General features: G+C 46.8%; 2 protein-coding genes across 12 annotated transcripts in view; one reads left to right on the forward strand and one right to left on the reverse strand.

Annotated features, from left to right (window-relative positions):
• The window catches only part of LOC115458914 (ribonuclease H1-like), an 86,316-nt gene extending 68,818 nt beyond the window's left edge, over nt 1-17,498 (reverse strand). Inside the window, exons 1-3 of one of the 11 annotated variants that reach the window (XM_030188763.1) lie at nt 17,395-17,498; nt 11,096-11,288; nt 8,819-8,922 (exon numbers count right to left, since the gene is read on the reverse strand). In XM_030188763.1, coding sequence (XP_030044623.1) covers nt 8,819-8,922; nt 11,096-11,223 — 232 coding nt within the window. In that variant the 5' untranslated portion in view covers nt 11,224-11,288; nt 17,395-17,498. Of the gene's footprint in view, nt 1-8,818; nt 8,923-11,095; nt 11,325-15,358; nt 15,416-17,317 lie in introns of those variants that run through there. The other 10 variants (XM_030188760.1, XM_030188769.1, XM_030188766.1 and 7 more) reach the window with 10 other exon arrangements.
• Nucleotides 17,499-17,612: 114 nt separating this feature from the next.
• Nucleotides 17,613-24,315, forward strand: part of LOC115458916 (ribonuclease H1-like) — a 73,756-nt gene continuing 67,053 nt past the window's right edge. The window contains exon 1 of the mRNA XM_030188770.1: nt 17,613-17,885. Within this exon, the coding sequence (XP_030044630.1) occupies nt 17,833-17,885 (53 nt within the window). The 5' untranslated portion in view covers nt 17,613-17,832. The remainder of the gene's footprint in view (nt 17,886-24,315) is intronic.

Consider the following 24,315-nt stretch of genomic DNA (forward strand, 5'->3'; position numbering starts at 1 on the left):
CCCTTCTAAGAACTCATGAAGCCTACTTCCCATGGATAAGCAAAGATTTGAAGGAGCAATGGAACGCACATAGTGAGATACTTGTAGAAAGACAAAATATCAAACTCCGAGAGAGAAACGCTGTCTAAAGGTCCACAAACTTCAAAAGAGAACCATTTAATTGCAGCAGATGTTCCACAAAAAAGATGCCCTGCGATTTCCATCGATGAAAAACCTCAGATTCCAACCCTGGACGAAACTCAGTGTTACCCACTAGGGTAGAAGAACCGTACACTGGGGATTCTCGCCCCAACGGAGCAGAAGCTCCTTCTAGGTAATCCAAAAGTACATAAGCACTGCCACACTGGGAAAAGACCAAAGGTGCATCAAGCCCAGCACTGTCTCAGACAGCGACCAATCCAGGCCTCAAGAACCAGGCAAAACCCCCAAATTTAATAATGATCAATGGACTGTTCCTTCAGGAATCTGTCCAGACCCCCTTTAAACTCAGCAAGGCCAGCTGCCGTCACTACCTTCTCCGGTAACGAGTGCCAGAGTCTAACTATGCACTGAGTAAAGAAAAACGCTCTCCGATTTGTTTTAAACCTACCACATTCTAATTTCATCTTGTGTCCCCTGGTTCTATTATTGTTAGAAAGTGTAAACAAATGCTTCACATCTGTCCACTCTACCCCACTCATTATTTTGTAGACCTCTATCATATCACCCCTCAGCAGCCTTTTCTACAGGCTAAAGAGTACTAGCCGTCTTAACCTCTTCTCATAGGGTAGTTGTCCCATCCCTTTTATCATTTTTGTCGCCCTTCTCTACACCTTCTCCAATTCCTTTATATCTTTTTTGAGATGAGGCGACCAGAACTGAACACAATACTCCAGGTGGAGCTCCATGGAGCGATATAACGGCATTATAATATCGTCATGCTTGTTTTTCATCCCTTTTCTAATAATACTCAACATTCTGTTCGCCTTCTTAGCCACCGCAGCACATTGAGCTGAAGATTTCAACGTCCTATCCATGATGACTCCCAGATCCCTTTCTTGGTTCGTAACTCCTAAAGCGGAACCCTGCATGACATAGCTGTAATTCGGGTTCCTCCTTCCCACATGCATCACTTTGCACTTGTCAACTTTGAACTTCATCTGCCATTTGGACGCCCAATCCCCCAGTCTCATGAGTTCGTCTTGTAATCTTTCACACTCCTCCTGCGACGAGACAACCCTGGATAACTTTGTGTCATCTGCAAATTTAATCACCTCACTAGTTACTCCCATCTCAAGGTCATTTATAAATATGTTAAAAAGCAGTGGTCTCAGCACAGACCCCTGAGGGACCCCACTAACTACCCTTCTCCATCGAGAATAATGACCATTCAACCCTACTCTCTGCTTCTTATCTTTTAACCAGCTCTTAATCCATAATAATACAGCTATTATGTGCCTTTTTGCAGCTGAGCAATTTGGAATGGAAGTCCAAGAGTCAAATTGGATTGAACGGTGCCAGCCTGCTCCAGGGACACTCGGATAACATCTGCCAGATTCCCCATGGCTTGGTACCACTGAGAAGCTAGGGTCCACTGGGCAGGTCTCATGTGAAGACATGTCGTGGGCAGAATTATTTAGCAGATTGTGCTGAATCAGATACAAATATATATACATAGCAATACAAAAATACAGCTTTAAAAATATATTTGAAACTGCAGCAGAACTCCAAGCCCCTCTTCCCCCTCCTTTTGGGGAACATTTAAAAGACAAAAGGTACTGCCTGCAAGGAGTTTTCAAACTCTCTCCCTCCCTTCTCCTGGGAAACTTTTGGGAACACTTAAAGACAAGAGAGAGATATATAGCTTCCTTCTCCTCCCAATTGAAGGACTGTTTAACAAAAGCATGACTAGGTGGATACCTGAAGGCTCATCAGGACATCTCCCGAAAACCAAAGACCCAAGAGACAGAAAGTCTGGAGAACCCAATGAAGACAAAGACTTCAGAGGAAAAGCATAAACAAGGCATTTGCTTGTTGCCTCAGATATGTATATCTGCCCCCTCCCATCAGCTATCAGGGAGGACATGTGCAGTAAGGAAAGACTTGTAATGTGATCATATGAACAGACTGAAACCTGTGCCAAAGCCCTCAAGCTATAGAAAAGCCATTTGCCAGCAGATATCCAGGAAACATGTGACCATGCTTCCCTGCAAACTACAATACCCAAGATCCCCTGCAAACTACAATATCCAGGACTCAGGGAACATTATAAAAGGCCTGGAAACAGCCCAGCTCATATCATGCTCTTGGGACCTCTTCCTCTTGGGACCTGCTTCTTGGGAATCTGCTGCTCTGCCATGAGGACCCCTCCTGACCATGCGGCTCATCACTCAAAGACTCTCCTGTAAGTTAAATTATAACCTTAACTTTTAAAATGGCTACCTTACTTAAGTACAGATTATCTGAAAAGCTCTCTTAAAAGAACTCTCTCTCGTTTGTAACCTTATTTATATGATTGCATTAATCATATTGTAACTTAATAAACCTTTTTGAAGCTAAAAATATAATCTGTGTGTCCTGGGTGCATAACTTTAAATCTGGAAACGCAGGACACTGCATTTCAAAAGAGATAATATTTAATTCATTGCAATTGTGATTATTGTTGCTTTAATCAGCAACTGGTGGAGAATATACATATATATTAAAAATTATAAACATTAGTGAGTGCTCTAGCTATCCCCAAGTATAAATTAATTCCTTGTAACAGTGGGCGTCACAAACTGTGGATGCCATGTGGCCCAACAACCTCAACATCTGCCGAGCAGATTGAACCTGAGAAGCCAGCGTGACTAGCGCATCTGGCTAATGCTAGGGTCCACTTTAGGAGTCAGCGCTCAAGAAAAAGACCTAGGAGTCATTGTAGACAATACGCTGAAATCTTCTGCCCAGTGTGCAGCGGCCAAAAAAAAGCAACAGGATGCTAGGAATAATTAGGAGAGGGATGCAAAATAAGACCAAAAATATTATAATACCTCTGTATTGCTCCATGGACTCCCGAGTACCGTCGGGACAAATATATTCCACGTATTAGAAAAAAGGGAAAAAAGACTAAACGTTAGCCGGCGTGGCTAAACAGTAAGATAAAGGAAATCATTAGAGCCAAAAAACAATCCTTCAGAAAGTGGAGAAGAGAACCAACTGAAAGTAACAGGATAGATCATAAGGAATGCCAAGCCAAATGCAAAGCGGAGATAAGGAGGGCAAAAAAGGACTTTGAGAAGAAATTAGCGTTGGAAGCAAAAATACATAGTAAAAATTTTTTTAGATACATTAAAAGCAGGAAACCGGCCAAAGAGTCGGTTGGGCCGCTGGACGAAAATGGTGTTAAAGGGGCGATCAAGGAGGACAAAGCCGTAGCGGAGAAATTAAATGAATTCTTTGCTTCGGTCTTCACCGAGGAGGATTTGGGGGGGGACACCGGTGCCGGAAAGAATATTTGAAGCGGGGGAGTCGGAGAAACTAAACAAATTCTCTGTAACCTTGGAGGATGTAATGGGTCAGTTCAGCAAGCTGAAGAGTAGTAAATCACCGGGACCTGATGGTATTCATCCCAGAGTATTAATAGAACTAAAAAATGAACTTGCGGAGCTACTGTTAGAAATATGCAATCTGTCCCTAAAATCGAGTGTAGTACCAGAAGACTGGAGGGTAGCCAATGTTACTCCGATTTTTAAGAAGGGTTCCAGAGGAGATCCGGGAAATTATAGACCGGTGAGTCTGACGTCGGTGCCGGGCAAGATGGTGGAGGCTATTATTAAGAATAAAATTGCAGAGCATATACAAAAACATGGACTGATGAGACAAAGTCAGCACGGATTTAGTGAAGGGAAGTCTTGCCTCACCAATCTAATGCATTTTTTTGAGGGGGTAAGCAAACATGTGGACAATGGGGAGCCGGTTGATATTGTATATCTGGATTTTCAGAAGGCGTTTGACAAAGTGCCGCACGAAAGACTCCTGAAGAAATTGCAGAGTCATGGAATCGGAGGTAGGGTATTATTATGGATTAAGAACTGGTTGAAAGATAGGAAGCAGAGAGTAGGATTGCGTGGCCAGTATTCTCAGTGGAGGAGGGTAGTTAGTGGGGTCCCGCAGGGGTCTGTGCTGGGTCCGTTGCTTTTTAATGTATTTATAAATGACCTAGAGATGGGAATAACTAGTGAGGTAATTAAATTCGCCGATGACACAAAATTATTCAGGGTCGTCAAGTCGCAGGAGGAATGTGAACGATTACAGGAGGACCTTGCGAGACTGGGAGAATGGGCGTGCAAGTGGCAGATGAAGTTCAATGTTGACAAGTGCAAAGTGATGCATGTGGGTAAGAGGAACCCGAATTATAGCTACGTCTTGCAAGGTTCCGCGTTAGGAGTTACGGATCAAGAAAGGGATCTGGGTGTCGTCGTCGATGATACGCTGAAACCTTCTGCTCAGTGTGCTGCTGCGGCTAGGAAAGCGAATAGAATGTTGGGTGTTATTAGGAAGGGTATGGAGTCCAGGTGTGCGGATGTTATAATGCCGTTGTATCGCTCCATGGTGCGACCGCACCTGGAGTATTGTGTTCAGTACTGGTCTCCGTATCTCAAAAAAGATATAGTAGAATTGGAAAAGGTACAGCGAAGGGCGACGAAAATGATAGTGGGGATGGGACGACTTTCCTATGAAGAGAGGCTGAGAAGGCTAGGGCTTTTCAGCTTGGAGAAGAGACGGCTGAGGGGAGATATGATAGAAGTGTATAAAATAATGAGTGGAATGGATCGGGTGGATGTGAAGCGACTGTTCACGCTATCCAAAAATACTAGGACTAGAGGGCATGAGTTGAAGCTACAGTGAGGTAAATTTAAAACGAATCGGAGAAAATTTTTCTTCACCCAATGTGTAATTAGACTCTGGAATTCGTTGCCGGAGAACGTGGTACGGGCGGTTAGCTTGACGGAGTTTAAAAAGGGGTTAGATAGATTCCTAAAGGACAAGTCCATAGACCGCTATTAAATGGACTTGGAAAAATTCCGCATTTTTAGGTATAACTTGTCTGGAATGTTTTTACGTTTGGGGAGCGTGCCAGGTGCCCTTGACCTGGATTGGCCACTGTCGGTGACAGGATGCTGGGCTAGATGGACCTTTGGTCTTTCCCAGTATGGCACTACTTATGTACTTATGTCTTTGACATGCTATTCACCAACCAATCATCCAGATAAGGAAACACATGGACTCCCAGTTTGTGTAGCAATGCTGTGACTATTAAAAGACATTTGGTGAACACCTTGGGAGTTGACGCAAAGCCAAAAGGCAACACGCGTTACTGGAAATGCTGTGTTCCCAGCTGAAATTGGAGAGCATAGACAATGGTTTCCCTGGGCATCCTTTTCCCCATGATTCAGGAAAACAATCCTAACTTTTCTTTGACTAGGAATTTGTTCAAGGCCCTTAGGTCTAGGATGGGATGCATTCTCCGTGTTCTTTTGCACAAGGAAGTACCTGGAATAGAATCCCGCCCTTCCTCCCCTGGTGGAACGGCCTTGACCGCATGGGCCTTCAGAAGAACTGAGAGTTCCGCTGCAAGTATCTGCTCATGCTGAGAGCGTGGGTAATTTGGAGGTCTTTTGTCGCCAATGCAGGGCATAACCGAGACGGACTATTTGAAGAACCCACCAGTCGGAGGTTACAAGGGGCCACTTTTCATGGAAAAACATCAGCCTCCCCAAAGCAGCAAGTTGTCCGGGACAGTCACTGGTACTGCGGCTGTATTCTGCTGAAGCCAGTCAAAAGCTCGCCCCTTGCTGTGACTGGGGCCTTAGGCACTCGCTGTCAACAGGAGTGAGCGCACTGGGGTTGAGCCTGCTGAAACAGGTGAGAGGAGTTCTGCAAGTACACACTCATGAAGAACTGGTATGACTGAATATGGGACACGAGCATAAACGCCTGGAACATCTTATGCAAAAAAAAAAAAAGGAGTCCAATGTTCTAATTCCCTGCCCGGGGACGCCGAAGCATAGTCTCTAGCCCTTTTGAGGGCAGATTCAACCAGCAGGGAATGATGAGGCAACTAAGGCTTATCAAACCCGCAAATCCAGTACAGTATGTCAATTTTTGGGGGTAGTACTGGGACGGAGAACTCCCAATTCCGCACGAAAACATCCTTCAAGATCTTGGGAAGTGGGACTGTCGCAGCCTCTCTAGGAGATGATTCGTAGTCCAGGACCTTGAGCAACACAGACCTAGGTTCGTCCTCCACTTCTGAAAGAAATTGAATGGCAGTCACCATTTCCTTGACAAAAGAAGAGAAGGAAAGGCTCTCTGGGGGAGACTTTCTCTTTTCCTAAGGAGGGTGAGATGGTATCCCATACAACTCCTCCTCCGAGAAGTATCGAGGGACATCATCTGACTCACAAGAGCACTCCCCATCTGTGTCAGCCAAGACCTACTGTGGAGAAGGCCGAGACTACGTCTGCCTTGATTTTGCTGTTCAGTTACTTTCTGTTTCTTGACCTAGAGGAGCTATGTCCTCGAGAAGGGCGTCGATGAGTTGGCTCCTGCATCAACTCCGGTAAAGCTTCCTCCACCGACGTTAAGGAAGTGTTGACTTGGGCAGCAGTCAACGCCAGGACCACACAACACCAGCGTCTGATACCTCACTGCAGGCCGAGGGTCATGCGGGCTGCAACAAAAGGCATAGCTGGCACAATCACCCTTGACACTGATGCACTCTGTGGTATAGAGCCAGCCAGCAGCTCAGGGAGCAAGGCCCAGATGCGCTCAAGGGCCAACACTGGGAAAGGCTAAGGCATCGGTTGCAGCTCAGAGACAGTCTGCAGAACTGGTGGGGTTCAGATGGGAGGCTGGTCCTGACTGCACAGAGACCTCCGCATCAGCACCTCTTGTACTGAAGATGGTCCGACGCCACTGGGTACAGCGCTTAAAGCCATGGTCAAATCAAACAACTTGACGGTATTAAATGACTCGATGGTGCCGAAAAAGGGGCCTAGCACCAGAGAAAAAGGAAGGGAGAACCCAACCGAAGTCAGGGCCTAAAAGCAGACTAATGATGTGGAAAAAAGCAAAGGAACTTAGAAGAGGGCAAAATACACTAAAGACAATATTGCAGTGGTTCCTAAATCTGGTCCTGGAGGCACCCCAGGCAGTCAGGTTTTCAAGATATCCACAATGAATGTTCATGACAGATTTGCATGCAGTGGAGCCAGTGCATGCAAACCTCTCTCATTAATACTCATTGTGGGTATACTGAAAACCTAACTGGCTGGGGTGCCTCCAGGACCAGATTTAGGAACCACTGCAATTAGGGGATGGTAAGAAGAGTCCCGAAACATGGGAAAACACAAAAGCCGAAAAAACAGTCAAAAGGCACTCAAAAAGCTCTACCAGACCAAGCTGTGAGGAGAAGAAAAAGAAAAAAAAAATCAATCACATCCTGTCCTCACCATGGGAAAAGAAGAACTGCTGGAACCACGCTCTTGCAACAGTTCCAGAATGGACAACACAGGTCATGTTACCCACTTGTGAGAATTATGCCCCGTTTGTTCCCTCAGAGAAAAGAAGGTATGATTAGTGAGAAGTGGAAAGGGGAAGCACCATAGAGAGAGTTATAAAGAGAAAAAATATGGGAAGTTGGAATATGATGGACGGGGATGTAATTTTGTGAAGCTTGATTAGAGATAATCCTGAAAATAGCCACTGCATGTGGAATTATCACAATGAAAATCTGATATCTGTATACACTGGATTCAAGATCCAGGTTTTATTTGCATAAGTTGCCTGTCCTGAATGTCACAAGCCCTGTTTGGCTCTTAAAAAAAAAAAAAAAAAAAAAAAAAAAAGAGAGAGTTACCAGTTGGCATCTAACATTTTCTAAAGAAAAAGACACAGAAAATCCCCCTACTGCAACCCAAGGACAACAACAGAAAAGTAGAAGATGACACGACTCTCAGGCTGGAAGTTGAGGGAACCCTCCCCCCCCCCCAAAAAAAAAACAACATTTTATTGTAGCACCAACAATAAAGACCCAACACGGTTGTGTTTTGGTGGTCAAGCCACTTGCTTCAGGGGTCATGTACAAACACTCTGTAATGGTTGTAGTGTGTTGGCTAAAAGACATCCAGTGTATTGCACCAGTACACATGTGGAGCAAACAGCTGGGCTATGGCTCTGGGTCCACCCCATTTCTCTGCCCATATATAATGTTATTGGTTTTGTCCTTTGTGTATGATCAGACAGGCAAGGGACTAATGGGGTGTGTGTGATCAGATGCTGGATAGCTTGGGACAACTTCTCTATCTTTATGTATTAGGATTTAGCCGCGATTGGGTGGCAGAGCCCGTAGTGGGAGAAGGGGATAGTGCTGGGCAGACTTATACGGTCTGTGCCAGAGCCGGTGGTGGGAGGTGGGGCGGCAGGGATAGTGCTGGGTAGACTTATACGGTCTGTGCCCTGAAAGGGACAGGTACAAATCAAGGCAAGGTATACACAAAAAGTGGCACATATGAGTTTATCTTGTTGGGCAGACTGGATGGACCGTGCAGGTCTTTTTCTGGCGTCATCTACTATGTTACAACATATTGCAACCATTACAGTGTTTGTACTTGACTCCTGAAGCAGACAGCTTGCCCAACAAAACATGGACCCGTGTCAGGTCTTTACTGTTGGTGCGACAATAAAAAAATGTTTTTTTCTTTAACTCCCAGCCTGAGAATCGTGTGTCATCCTCTACTTTTCTAAAATTTTCTAACATTTTTCCAGTCCTGCCCATAGTAGCCTTGGAAATTACCTGATGAATTTCCAGAGTTCACAAATGCCCAAGCTTCCTCTTCTGTGGGAAACTTCTTGTATCTTGCAGAGTGAAATCGATTCACCTGTTCTTTGCATTCCTCCCTGAAATCCACAGGAATATTAATCAGTCAAGAGTATCCACCTGCAAAAAGTGATCAATATAACAGTAACCAATGCCAACCCCTGGGCAACCATGCTCGGAGACAAATCTTTAGCGTGTTTCTGCTCTACCTCCACTGATTCTGAAATCAAAATTTCATCCAGTGGTGCTCAGATATTTCAGTTCAACTATGATATCACAGTACACCCCACAAAATAAACACATTCCACCCTTCTCCCCCACCCACCTAAACTGACTTGCATTCACTGGCATTTGAACACAAAGGAGCCGTGATAGGTTTGCTCCACAAAAATGAATTGTAACACAACTGGAAATCTAAAGGGGAGCAATTTGATTTTAAAATGATTGAGCTTAGATAAGGGGGGCTACAAAAAAAACCTTAATACCTTTGCTTGCTTACAGCAGCATGGGGATCTCAAAACCCTCCTCATACTTGAATAGAAAATTGCTATTCTAGAATTACTTAAAGCAAGCTACAATCTGTTCACTATATAGTTCTCTGTAACAGGAAAATATACATTACTGAGGGGCCAATGTAAAGTGTTAAGGCTTTGTGTACTACTTCAATGGATCAAAGCAAAAGATGTTTTCCACATGAGCAGGCTGTGGGTAAACACTCACACTGATATTAGTGCACAGCTCAATTAAATCCCATGGTAACAAAGGTATTAGTTATTAAATCTAAATGCAAAGAAGTGTACAGAAAACCCAAAGGCTGGGCAAAAGGTTTCCCGATACGTCTTTAATGCAAGAAGTTAGCTTGTTCTTCTGTGGCTGACATTAATGGGGATTTCATGCCCGTTTATTCTTCCTTTTGCAAGCATGAGTGACCCCCAAGTTTATTCTTAATCTGTTGAAGTGCATGGGTGGAAAAAGATAAATCAACAAGGCATGAGGAACTGAGGGTGAAATGCTGCAATAATGGATGGTAACCCACTAGGCCAGTTGTTCCCAAACCTGGTCCTGGAGGCACCCCAGCCAGTCAGATTTTCAGTATATCCACAAGATAGATTTGCATGCACTGCCTCTACTGCATGCAAATCTCTCTCATGAATATTCATTGTGGATATACTGAAAACCTGACTGGCTGGGGTGCCTCCAGGACCAGGTTTGGGAACCACTGCACTAGACTGTGCAGGACAGAATATCTGAAAGATTTGTTAATGGAATGTGTTCCAGGAAGGGTTCTATGTTCTTCAGTAAGGTTACCCAAGATTGAATTCCTTGAATAAGGTGCAGTTACAAGAGGCTTGCTTTGTACATTCTATATCAAGGGATGCTTTTATGGTGGTTTATTTTTGGATTTTTTTTTTTTAATTGGAGTCCCTCCATATAGAAGTTTCTGATCAGTTCTTTAGACCAGTGTTTCCCCAAGTCCAGTCCTGGAGTACCCCTTGCCAGTCAGGTTTTCAGGATATCCACAATGAATATGCATGAACTTGAGATGCATACAATGCCTCCATTATATGCAAATCTCTTTCATGCATTTCCATTGTGGATATCCTGAAACCCTGACTGGAAAGGGGTACTCCAGGACCAGATTTGGGAAACACTGCTTTAGACAACTGAAATTCTGGTTATTTAGGATGGATTAAGTTAAATTACTGCAGAAGGGAATGGAATAGGGATTATTTTTATCTTGCTACACTGTAATAAGAACATAGTTTTCTTTTTAAATAAGAATATTTATGTTATCTGCTCTATGGTGGAGTCATAAATCGGCTATAGAATTCCATAATAAACTCAATGTATGCACAATAGCATTCCAGCACATGCACATTATGCACATGCAACTCTGCGTGCCACTCTGTGTGCCAACATAATTCTTTTAAATGGCAACAATATTTATGCACAGAATAGCATCCCATCAGATAAGCCAAAATTTTTTATGCACAGACTATAGCTGCAGCTAGTGTAGATCCCGGTTATCTTCACATATCTGGTTACTGAATTACTTACCGCTCAAAATGTTTTACCTGTGTGCTAGGAAACCATATACTGAGCTTTCACGCATGAATCTAATTAAAGGTTTACTACATCAGCCCCTAAATGTTTGGAGCAATGGAAGTAAATGAAAATGAGTTTACTTCTCATTTCTTCTTGTCAGAATCATTTATGCTTTCTGACCTAATTTTGGAAGTCTAACATACTTACCAGGTTCGATACACGCCAGGTTCCCTGCCTGCCCTTACAGCATAGTACATTCTGCCAGCCAGAACAAGACCTGCAGGAGAGGCAAAGAGGGCACGGGGCAACTGTAATATGAGGAATCCAAGTTGCATCTCCCCCTCCTCAGGAGAGATTACAATACAAAGGGAAAGGAAAAGGGGTCCAATAACATAGCCATCTACGATAAAGAAGCAGCTGATCAGTACTGTGAGATCTGAAAGGCAAGATTACATATAGGAGCCATAAAGTTACTGTATCTGAAAAATGTGTATTGCAAATATACAGCACAACAGAAGACCGGCTGAACACATCTAAAACGAATAGTGTTATTTTGATTGATATGATATAGACAAAGTTCTAGATCAAGAAGATGCTGCAGGAAATCAAGACCTTGCTCGGTATTTTAATTTTATCGATAAAAATAAATGTTAATTTCATAAAGCACGTTTTAAGGTTGGCATATAGACTTGTTACCTGTTTTGCAAATATTTTATGTCTCTTTGCTCTCCCCTCTCAACAGCTTTTCTTCAACCCCATCCTTTCAACATATCCTCCTCCCTAGCTTCTTCCCATCCTCCAGCTATAGTAGTCCAAGACCACTATACCGAAGCCCAAAGTAAGGAGACCCTCAGGGGGAGGAATGCTGGCTTCGGCCTAACCCCTGGTAAGCCTTCCTCAGCTGAGAGGTGCCCAGCTCTACCACCGGCTGCCTTTCAGGTGCTGTGGAGGACTTGCAGCTCATCTGCATATCCTTTACAGCCTTCTCCGGGGTGACTCCCAGGTCCACTTCGATCCACTCAAGGCCTCCACTCTTGGTGCCGCATTTTTCTCTTTACATCTATTTTCTCCCAGTCACTACTGACCTCACCCAATTATACCTAATTCTGAATCACCCTATGGCCCCTATACACATTCTCTTCCTTGCTCTGTCCCTTCCTAATTTTTCCCTCACCCCCTACTTCTCTCCACTACAGGAACTCACTGCCCATCCATCGACTTCAACACCTCACCTTCTCTCCTACCCTCTTCCGCTCTCTTAACTTTTAATCTTCATCTCTTTCTTCCTTCCATTTTGCCTTCCCCATTCCACCTAAATACCTCTCGCCTTTGACACCTTCATGGCCACACCTCTCCTACTCTCCTCCGCTCTCTTTTACTCCTCTTACTCTCAGCTGGTGACATCAATCCCAATCCTGGCCCTCCTCACCAATTATTATCCCAACTCTACAGATCTCACCGTGACCTCTCTAACCTCATCACTATTCCTCTACTCCCCTCCTCTTGCGCCCTTTGGAATGCCCGCTCTATCTGCAACAAACTCCCATATGTTCATGACCTCTTTATCTCACATCACCTCCATCTGCTCGCCATAACAGAAACCTGGCTCTGCTTCAGTCGCAGCCCTCTGCCATGGCGGTTATCTTTTTTCACATACTCCTCGCCCTGCTGGCCGCGGTGTTGGATTACTTCTCTCTCCCTCCTCCAGATTTCAACCCCTTCTTCCACCTCAATCTCACTGTTTTTCCTCCTTTGAAGTCCACTCTATCCGCCTTTTCTCTCCTCTGCCTCTTCAAATAGCGGTCATTTATCATCCCCCTCATCCTCAGTGACTTTGATGCCTGGCTTGCCTTCTTCCATGATCCTTCCTCCCCCTCTCTCATCCTTGGTGACTTTAATATTCCTGCTAATGATCCTTCTAACTCTTGTATTTCCAAGTTACTCGCTTTAACATCCTCATTTAATCTCCACCTATGCTCCACCTCCCCCACTCATCAAAATGGTCACTGTCTTGATCTTATCTTCTCCTCCAACTGTTCACCCTCTAGTTTCCTTGTCTCTGATCTTCCCCTCTCTGATCACCATCTTATAACTTTCACACTTAAATCTCCTCCCTCCCAGTCCGGTCCTATCTTATCTAATTTATCTAGGAATCTTCATGGTATTGACCCTTCATCTCTATCCTCCCATGTTTCAAGCCTCCTCTCGACTGTGGCACCATCCACGTCTGTCAATGAGGCTGTTTCTTCTTACAATATTCTATCCTCTGCCTTAGACACTCTTGCACTTTTGATGACCGTCGCCCTATAAGGCGTACAAAACCCCAACCTTGGCTGACTTCTAATATCCGCTACCTATGTTTCTGTACCCGCTCCGCCGAACGCCTCTGGCGGAAATCTCAGGCCCTTGCTGATTTCTTACACTTTAAGTTCATGCTGACCTCCTTCCAATCTGCTCTTTTACGCGCCAAACAGGATTATTATATCCAACTGACCAACTCTCTTGGCTCTAACCCTCGACTTCTCTTCACCACATTGAACTCTCTCCTCAAGGTGCCCCCTCCCCCAACTCCCCCTTCATTATCTCCTCAGACCCTTGCTGAATTCTTTCACAACAAGGTTCAAAAGATAACCTTGCATTCTCTACCTCGCCACCTCTCCCTCCACTAGTCCGTTCCCCTCTCTCTCCTTCCCCTCATTCCCTTTCCTGAAGTTTCTATTGAGGAAACTACACTTCTCCTTTCTTCCTCAAAATGTACCACCTGTTCCTCTGATCCCATTCCCACCCACCTTCTTAATGTCATCTCTCTTGCTCTTATTCCTTTTATCTGTCACATTCTCAACCTCTCACTTCCCACTGCGACTGTCCCTGCCTTTAAACATGCTGTGGTCACACCTCTCCTTAAGAAGCCTTCACTCGACCCTACTTGTCCCTCTAATTACCGACCCATCTCCCTCCTTCCTTTTCTCTCCAAATTACTTGAGCGTGCTGTGCTGTTCACTGCCACTGCCTTGATTTTCTCTCTTCACATGCTATTCTTGACCCACTACAATCTGGTTTTCGCCCTCTCTACTCAACCGAAACTGCGCTTACTAAAGTCTCCAATGACCTATTACTGGCTAAATCCAGAGGTCAATATTCCATCCTCATTCTTCATCTTTCCGCTGCTTTTGACACTGTCGATCACAGCATACTTCTCGATACCCTGTCCCCACTTGGATTCCAGGGCTCTGTCCTTTCCTGGTTCTCTTCCTGCCTCTCCCTCCGCACCTTCAGTGTTCACTCTGGTGGATCCTCTTCTACTTCTATCCCTCTGCCTGTCGGCGTACCTCAGGGTTCTGTTCTTGGTCCCCTCCTCTTTTCTATCTACACTTCTTCCCTTGGTTCATTAATCTCATCCCATGGCTTTTCCTACCATCTCTACGCTGATGACTCCCAAATCTACCTTTCTACCCCTGATATCTCACCTTGCATCCAAACCAAAGTTTCAGCGTGCTTGTCTGACATTGCTGTCTGGATGTCTCAACGCCACCTGAAATTAAATATGACCAAAACCGAGCTTCTCATTTTCCCTTCCAAACCCACCTCCCCGCTCCCCCCGTTTTCTATTTCTGTTGATGGCTCTCTCATTCTCCCTGTCTCCTCAGCTCGAAACCTTGGGGTTATCTTTGACTCTTCTCTTTCTTTCTCTGCCCATATCCAGCAGATCGCCAAGACCTATCGTTTTTTTTCTTTGCAACATCCGTAAAATCCGCCCCTTTCTTTCTGAGCACTCTACCAAAACCCTCATCCATACCCTTGTCACCTCTCGTTTGGACTACTGCAATCTGCTTCTTGCTGGCCTCCCACTTAGTCACCTCTCCCCTCTCCAGTCAGTTCAAAACTCTACTGCCCGTCTCGTCTTCCGCCAGGGTCGCTTTACTCATACTACCTCTCTCCTCAAGTCGCTTCACTGGCTCCCTATCCGTTTTCGCATCCTGTTCAAACTTCTTCTACTAACCTATAAATGTACTCACTCTGCTGCTCCCCAGTATCTCTCCACACTCGTCCTTCCCTACACCCCTTCCCGTGCACTCCATTCCCTGGATAAATCCTTCTTATCTGTTCCCTTCTCCGCTACTGCCAACTCCAGACTTCGCTCCTATTGTCTTGCTGCGCCCTACGCCTGGAATAGACTTCCTGAGCCCCTACGTCTTGCCCCATCCTTGACCATCTTTAAATCTAGATTGAAAGCCCACCTCTTTAACATTGCTTTTGACTTGTAACCACTTGTATTCACTCGCCTCCACCTACCCTCCTCTCCTCTTTCCTCTACACATTAATTTATTTGTCTGCTTTATTTTTTGACTACTAGATTGTAAGCTCTTTGAGCAGGGACTGTCTTTCTTCTATGTTTGTGCAGCACTGCGTACACTTTGTAGCGCTATAGAAATGCTAAATAGTAGTAGTAGTAGTAGATGGTACTGCCACCCTTGGTCTAGTGCCTTCATAGTAGTAACCCTTGAGAGAAACAGCAGCCTTCCCATCCCCCAATCTAACATATATTGCAACAGAAATAGCTACACGTTTCTGTCCTTGTTCCCTACTAGGTAAGTTACTGGCTCCGGAAGAGGGACACCAGCTGCTCATTCTATAGCACGACGTGTTTATCCACTCCTACCCTTGCTAAAAATGTTCAAATGAATCCCTTATTTTTTTCTTACTCCTGTTACTCTATCTATATGTTCCATCTTTGCTTACTCCTATGATGTCTACTAAAATATTTTGTGTAGCCATTGTTATACAGTACAAGCAAAAAAGCCCGTTTTGCGAGAAATGAAACGGGCCCTAGCAAGGCTATCGTCTAATCGCCGTTATGTTTTAAATCTCTCTTCCCTGCCTTCTCCTCCATCCATATCCAGCAAATCTCCTCTCCCCTGCCCTCCCCTCCATGTCCAGCGATTTCTCCTTTCGCCTCTCCCCTCCATGTCCAGCGATTCTGCTCTGCCCTCACATCCCATCCATGTCCAATGACTCGCCCCAGCCCCCACCTGCCCCCCTTTTAAGCACCAGTTCAACCCCAGCCCTCTTTTCCCACAACAGCCCTCCTTTCCTTCCTGCCTTTAAAACTTATTTTACCTAAAGTTGCGGTGGCGGCAGGTTTGGTTCGGCTCCAGCCTTCCCTTTCCTTCCCTCTGTGTTCTGCCCTCCTCTGACGTAATTTCCTCTTTCCGTGACGGCGGAACACTGAGAGGGAAGGGAAGGCGAGCCGGTTACGAAGCCAGCCAGCCATCCAGGGATGCAGATTAACAGTTATATAGAGAGACAACATGCCATACTTGTACTGATATTTGAACACTTTTCTGCTGTGTCTATTGCCTGTTTGACTTACTCTTGCTGTGCACCACCTTGAATGAATTCCTTCAAAAAGGAGGTAAATAACATAGTAACATAGTAGATGACGGCAGAAAAAGACCTGCACGGTCCAACCAGTCTGCCCAACAAGATAAACTCATATGTGCCACTTTTTTTGTATACCTAACCTTGATTTGTACCTGTCCCTTTCAGGGCACAGACCGTATAAGTCTGCCCAGCACTATCCCGCCCCCCAACCATCAGCCCCACCTCCCACCTCCCACCACCGGCTCTGGCACAGATCGTATAAGTCTGCCCAGCACTATCCCCGCCTCCCACTACGGGCTCTGCCACCCAATCTCGGCTAAATCCTAATACATAAAGATAGAGAAGTTGTCCCAAGCTATCCAGCATCTGATCACACACACTCCATTAGTCCCTTGCCTGTCTGATCATACACAAAGGACAAAACCAATAACATTATATATGGGCAGAGAAATGGGGTGGACCCAGAGCCATAGCCCAACTGTTTGCTCCACATGGCTTCAGCAAGAATTCATAGGGCAGGGGCAGTGGTTAGAATTAACCCCTCTAACCAAAGAGCTGTTCTACTACCAAAGCTGGTGTTAAACATAATAGGGCCCACGGAAAAAATCGGTAAGAGACCTAAAAGTCCACCAGCAGGGTGTATATTCCTCAGCTTTAGGTGGGCCTACGGTCCCCATGTAGAAAGGGGGTCTAAGGCAATTACCCTCTCTATTCTCCTTCCTTGGATAACATAAGCGTAAAAAGAAGGTGCAACCCAGGTACTGCCCCTCCCCCCCCCCCATTTTTTTCTGCAGATCGCCGTTACACAGTGGTCCCAAATACTACTACTACTTTTTAACATTTCTAAAGCGCTACTAGGGTTACACAGCGCTGTACAATTTAACATAGAAGGCTAGTCCCTGCTCAAAGAGCTTACAATCTAAAGGACAAATGTACAGTCAGTCAAGGGGCAGTCGAATTGGGGCGGTCTAGATATCCTAAAAGGTAAAAAGGGTTAGGTGCCGAAAGCAACATTGAAAATAAATAGATATAACACAGCATAGATACCTACAGACCGACAACCACCAGCTTAAGAGATTTAAACTATCACATTAGCTAAGTATACATCACCGTTGATAAACCACCGGTTTCGGGTTGTTTTTTTTCACCTCACTACCATTAATAAAGAGTCACAATTAAATCCCTTCCCTTCCTTTTCCTTTCTCACGTCTATATTCCAGCTTCCGGTTCCACAGGCGTTGCAATTGGGCAAGCCAATCAGCGTTTCGACAGCCTGTCTCTGTATTTCAAGCCTCATTCTGGAAGCGGGGATTTTAAATCCAACCCCCTTTGGTCAGGGGTTAGAAACCCTGCACGATAGATGTTGCTACTACTGCGCTTGCCCAGTTACTACGGAGTTGGTGTGACTTGGACGAGGAGGAGCTGTTTTGGTTTCGCGCCCTTTTTTTTTTATCAACGTTGACGACGTTCTTCGTTTTACACTACTTAGGCGGCTTGAGGCGTTGAGCAGAAACTGTTATCAGAGCACAGGCTTTGTTTGTGTGGTTTTAAAATTTTGTACGATGAGTTATTACGCAGTGAGAACAGGTAGACAGACTGGTGTCTTTCATACTTGGTAAGCGTTTGAGGAACTCAAGCGATTTGTATTATTTTGAAAACCGAACCATTTCTGCCAGGAAGAAAGAGAGTAATTGTGATTTGGTTATTTTTTCCTTTGGATCTCGTTTCCTTTGTGGTCTGTGTTGAGCCGCGAAAGGCACAGTAAACACTTGTCTCTGTGAGCTTGATACTTTTTTTAAGTGATTCTAGAACGTGGAATGTTCCACTGAAGTAAAGAACGAAGAGTTTTCTTTAAGTTCGTAACGTTAAGAACTGATGATGCAGTCATTTTAGATCAGGCGTCATACTGGTTGATAAAACCTCTACATTATCAACAGCAATGGAGCAACTGGTGTGGGGCTTTTCTTTATGTCCCCATCTTTTGCCTTTATTCTAGAACGATTGAAAAAATAATATAATTCTTTCCTCTTTCTCTTGTTTGCATGAACTTGATAATTATATGGAATTTTCAAGCTCTTGTTTCTTTCATTCCACTTTACGGGCAACCCTTTAATCAAAATTAATAAGCATCCTATATTTTGGGAAATTTGGGCAAAAAAGAGAATGACAACTGACTGTGTGTATTCTGGGTATTTCGGTTGTTCCCATTGTTTACCTGTTTTATCTAGATTGTAAGCTCTTTGAGCAGGGACTGTCTTTTTTGTGCATGGTGTACAGAGCTGCGTATGCCTTGTAGCGCTATAGAAATGTTAAATAGCAGTAGTAGGATCTCTGTTCTGTCTTTTCTTTACCAGTCAGCCAATACTTAAGTGGCTCCAGAGTAAACATTGCTTAACCCACAAAGATCTCTCTAACCTAAATTTAAAGTCTCCTCCTATACACGATTTCTTCTCTAAAATTTGTTACAAAGGCCATGTTGTATCACAATTATACAAAGTAGTTTATACAAAAATGTTTAAGTAGCAAATCAAACATATAAACGACGAGTGACCGTACTCACTCGCAAATGCGCAGTAGAGACCTCTGCCCCGCCCCCACGTCAATACATGATGACGGGGGGGGGGGGCGGAACACAGAGGGTCTGTACTGCGCATTGCTGAGGGAGGGACACTGCCGTCTAACGCTCCCCCCACCCGAGTTGCCGCCGCCACCCACCTTCTACCCGGTTGGGCCCTCGCTCCACTATTGAAACAGCGAGGGTCCGGGAACGCAGCACTGAGCTCTGCTGAGCTGCCGACATCGCCCTTCCTTCTTCTCTGCCTCTGTCCCGCCCTCGACGACGTTACATCACACGAGGGCGGGACAGGCAGAGAAGAAGAACGAAGGCCGACGTCGGCAGCTCAGCAGAGCTCAGTGCTGCGTTCCCGGACCCTCGCTGTTTCAATAGCGGAGCGAGGGCCCAGCCGGGTGGAAGGTGGGTGGTGACGGCTCGTGGGGGGGGGGGGGGGGGCAGCGGCGAACTCGGCTGTGGGGGCGGGCCTTTCAACCCCCCCTTCCTATAATAGCCCGTTTTTACGGGCTCAAAGGCTAGTTAAGCCTATGTTCAGTATGGGGAAATGATCTTCAAATTCAGATATCACCCAATCAGTGGTTTTATCTTTGGTCTAAAGTGAGCAGGTCCAGCTATGTACAGTCATTATATTTCTTTCGTCATAGGACGATTTGGACTCCTCATAAATTGGTGGTAGCAGGTCTTTCAAATAACAACAAACGTTGGTCCTGTGGTTCGCACACTTGTACTTTGCTTCATATGATTTTTCATTGTAGAATAACATGACTTTTGGTGTCAGGTGTGGTCTTTTATTTCAAACATTCTTCCTGCACAGGGTCCAATTACTCCTTGAATTATTATGTTAGGTTCTGTGCTATTCCAAGATCAATTGGCTGTTTCCCAACAAAAATTACTTTACATTTTAGTGGTTGCGGTATTGAAACTGGTTCTTCCTTATCAACAGCAGATGAATCCATTAACTATTGGGTTGTATCCACCTACCAGCAGGTGGAGATAGAGAACACTGAAAGCACATGGTGTTCCTGGACACCCAGCCCCCTCTGCCTTTAGCATATCTCTATCTCCCAGCAGGTGTGGAAGTCATCGCTTTCTCGGCTCCTGGATTTCTGCCTGGGGTGGTCCTGTGCTTTGCCAGTAGAGCGGGGGGGGGGGGGGGGTGTTGTGGCTGGTGGTGCCCACTTTAAAAGCATTCTTGGTTTTCCCTGTCCCTGGCTTACCCCATTCCCCCTCCTCCTGATTCTTCTGTGGCTGGCTGCCTGCCTCTAACTTTCCTCACAGTAAAAAAAAAAAAAAAAAAGAGAGAGAGAGCCTCGCTTTCACAGCGTGGAGATTTCTGAGGCTTTCTCCAGAGCTGCTGGTTCGGTGCAGCTTGACCAAAGCTCGTTTGACTCGGTCTCCTGACATGAGAATGGTGCCCAGTTCCTCTGGGGAGGTTCGCGCTGACAGCGCTCTCTGCGGGGTAAGTTATGGTGCGAAGGCACCATTTTGTTTTCTGTATTTGATGGCTGCTGAAGGGGTTAAGCGCTGCTCCCACTGTGTGAAACGCAAATCAGCGAGGTTTTGCAGCACATGCTGCCTAGATGCTAATGCTGGCACGAGCTTCGCGGGTGGTGATTCTTCCCATCCGACACAGTTGGTAGTGGGCGCCATTTTGGAGGCGCCGCATGACTCGACCCTCGCGGTTGTGGAGGAGTCTGAGTGCAGGGGGGACGCCTTGTTTCGAGGTTTCTAGAGGAGCTATTGCCTCTGCTTCCCCCAATGTGGGGGTGGATGTACAGGGTGAGTTTTTCTCCCCTGAATTTGTGCTGCTGATGCATAAGGCCTTTATGTTAAAAAGAGCACTGCCTGAGACTCCTGACAATTCCTTTCAGATTGGGTTGCCTCCAGATCTTGATAGCCCAGAAGGGCTGTATCCCCGTGGATCCACTCTCGTTCACCCCTCCCCCAGAAGTGATGCATCCACCTGGATCCACACTCATTCACCCCACCTCCCCCAGTGCCGTATCTATCTGGATCCAGCACTCATCCCCCCCCCCCCCCCCCCCCGAACAGCAGCATCCCTGTGGATCCTGTGCTCGTTGGCTTCACGCATCTGGATCTAGCACTTACATAAGTATTTCCACACTTGGGACAGTATCAAGCCAAGCATCCTGTTTCCAACAGTTGCCAATCTAGGTCACAAATACCTGGCAAGATCCCAGAAAAGCTCAATACATTTTATGTTGCTTATCACAGTGGATTTTCCCAAGTCAATTTAATAATGGCCTATGGAGTTTTCCTTTAGGAAGCCGTCCAGACCCTTTTAAAACCCCGCTAAGCTAACCACCTTTCCATATCATCATGCTGATCAGTCCATAGACTGGTGGGTTGTGTCCATCTACCAGCAGGTGGAGATAGAGAGCAAACTTTTGCCTCCCTATATGTGGTCATGTGCTGCCGGAAACTCCTCAGTATGTTCTCTATCTCAGCAGGTGGTGGTCACACACAGCAGCAGCTCTGGCTAGGCCTCTAAGCCTAATTTTTAGGTTTTGTTGAGTGCCTGGGGTTGAGGGCTCTTCTTGAGCAAGTGCAAACCTGGTGGCGCCAGGTCCCTCCTTTTCTCCCCCCTCCCGCTGGCTCCGTTTAAAAAAAAAAAAAAAATTTTGGACGTCCTTAAAGGGGTTTATTTCGACGTTTATTTAAACGTTTATTGCAGCTACTCACTGGGACACCGGGTCGTTACAGCTCGGAGCGAGAAGCAGGTAATTTTTACCTTTTTATAGCGGGCAGTGGGTTCCCCGATTGATCTCCACGTGGCCTATGGCGTCGGAGGGCGAGGGCGCGAAGAATCGCTCCCCGGACCGCGTGTGCGTTACTAGCGGGGATGCAGGGGTTTCAAAGCCTGAATCGCCTTTTTTGGGCGTCAGTTTGGAGTCCGGTCAGTGTCCCGGTTCTTCCTCCGGTGCGGCGGTTTTTCCCGCCATAAGCGCCCATCCCCGCTGCTCGCCCCCCCCCCCCCCCCATTTTGGCCGGCCACTCTGCTCGGACGGCTTCTTCTTGGGCTGCCCTCGAGGTGGGAGACGTTAATGCTATGGTCGCCCTTGATTCGGGCGACGGCAAGAAAGCGGCAAAAGTTAAGCGCCGTTCTTCCCGCACGGCTCCTTCTCGGAGTTTCGCGCCAGATGCCATTTTGGATGCGCAGCATGTTTCTCCCCCGCTCTTGCGAGTGCCGGTTGAGGGTGCGTCTAGGGCCGTGGCCCAGGCTGCAGAAGTGCACAGTCTGGGGGGTTTCTCCCCTGAGTTCATTTTGCTGCTGCATCAGCCTTTTCTTATGCAGAACGCTGCCCCTGCTATCCTGTCTGATAAGGGGTTGAGGCCTCTGGAAGCAAACGCCCTCGGGTGGATTTCCAGGCCCTAGAGGACTCTGTCTCCTCTGATGTAGATGAGGGCAGCGTATCTGAGTTTTCCCAACGGTCCTTTGGGGATTCCTTGGAGGAGATGGATTCCCGCTCGGATGGAGTGGATGACCCCCTCTGCAGCGCGGATCTTTAGCTCAGAGGATTTGCCCAACCTGTTAGTGCAGGCCATGAGCATTTTGAAGATTTCCTCTCCGGAGGACGTCTCTCCCTCAGCCTCTGCTGGCTCTGCCATTATGCTGGGGACGAAGCGCCCGCCTAGAACCTTCCATGTGCATGAAGCCATGCACACCTTATTTCGGCTCAATGGGATGTCCCAGGAAGCGAGCCTTCAAAGTGGCTAGAGCTATGTCCCGCCTCTATCCTCTGCCTGAAGGTGAACGGGAGGCCTTTCTTTGGCCTACCGTGGATTCTTTAATCACTGCGGTGACTAAGAAAACGGCGTTGCCGGTGGAAGGTGGCACGGCCCTAAAGGACGCCCAAGACAGAAGATTGGAGGCGGCTTTAAAGTCGTTCTTCGAGGCGGCTGCTTTAAGTTTGCAGGCCTCAGTTTGTGGCTCCTATGTGGCCAGGGCGTGCCTGACGATTGTGCAGCGGGCTTCCCCCTCGGATCCTTCCTTGAGGGCTGATTGGCCGGCCCTGGAATCGGGCTTGGCCTACTTGGCAGACTGGCTGTATGATGTCTTGAGAGCCTCGGCTAAAGGTATGGCTCAGACAGTCTCTGCACGGCGCTGGCTTTGGCTGAAGCATTGGTCTGCTGACCACGCCTCTGTCTCGCCTGTCTAAGTTGCCTTTTAAAGGCAAGCTGCTCTTTGGGGTCGAGCTGGACAAGATTGTGACCGATCTCGGCAAGTCTAAGGGCAAGAGGTTACCAGAGGTCAGGGCTCAGGCCAGTGGTGCCCGCCCCGGTTCCTCCAAAGGACGGTTTCAGGAAGCCCGTCAGGTATCGCCCGGGCAAGTCGGGCTCCTCTGCCCCCTCTTCCTTCAAAAGGAACTTCTCCCCCAAGCAGCATTCCTTTCGCAGAGACCGCCGTCCCGGAGGTACGCCTCCGGTCCTCCCCCAGGGTCTCGTACCCAATGACGGGGCCTTGGTCCATGGCCCAGTGCAGATTGGAGGACGCCTAGTCCTCGTTTCTGGGCGAGTGGACCAGGGTAACTTCAGACGCTTGGGTGCTAGAAGTCATCAGAGACGGCTACAAGCTAGAGTTCTGCCGACCCTTAAAAGACGGGTTTGTACTCTCTCCCTGCAAGTCTCCGGTCAAAGCTGTGGCAGTGCAGCAGACCTTGGACAATCTGATCCGCCTGGGTGCGGTCGTTCCGGTGCCAAAAAATCAGCTTGGCAAGGGACGTTACTCTATTTACTTTGTGGTACCAAAGAAAGGAGGTTCTGTACGGCCTATCCTCGACCTCAAAGGGGTCAATCGGGCCTTGAAAGTTCAGGCACTTCCGCATGGAGACTCTCCGCTCTGTTATAGCGGCAGTGAAGGCAGGAGAGTTCCTGGCATCCTTGGACATCAAGGAAGCGTACTTGCATATTCCCATCTGGCCTCCTCATCAACGCTTTCTGCGTTTTGCAGTACTGGGCCGACACTTCCAGTTCAGAGCCCTCCCGTTCGGGTTGGCTACTGCTCCGCGGACCTTCTCCAAAGTAATGGTGGTCATCGCGGCCTTCCTGAGGAAGGAAGGAGTACAAGTCCATCCTTATCTGGACGACTGGTTGATCCGAGCCCCCTCTTATGCAGAGTGCGGCAAAGCTGTGAACCGGGTGGTTGCTCTTTTGAGCTCCCTGGGTGGATCATCAACTGGGAGAAAAGCCAGCTGCGCCCAACTCAGTCCCTGGAGTATCTGGGAGTTCGATTCGACACCCAAGTGGGCAGAGTGTTCCTGCCGGACAATCGGATTGTCAACTTCAGGCTCAGGTGGACCAGTTCCTAGTAGCCTCTCCCCTTCGGGCTTGGGACCTATGTGCAGCTGTTGGGCTCTATGACGGCCACGATGGATGTAGTGCCCTGGTCCAGGGCTCATATGAGACCACTTCAAGCACTCTCTGCTGCAGCGCTGGACTCCAGTGTCGGAGG

This window comes from Microcaecilia unicolor, unplaced genomic scaffold (assembly GCF_901765095.1).
Source record: "Microcaecilia unicolor unplaced genomic scaffold, aMicUni1.1, whole genome shotgun sequence".
In the NCBI taxonomy this organism is placed as follows: domain Eukaryota; kingdom Metazoa; phylum Chordata; class Amphibia; order Gymnophiona; family Siphonopidae; genus Microcaecilia; species Microcaecilia unicolor.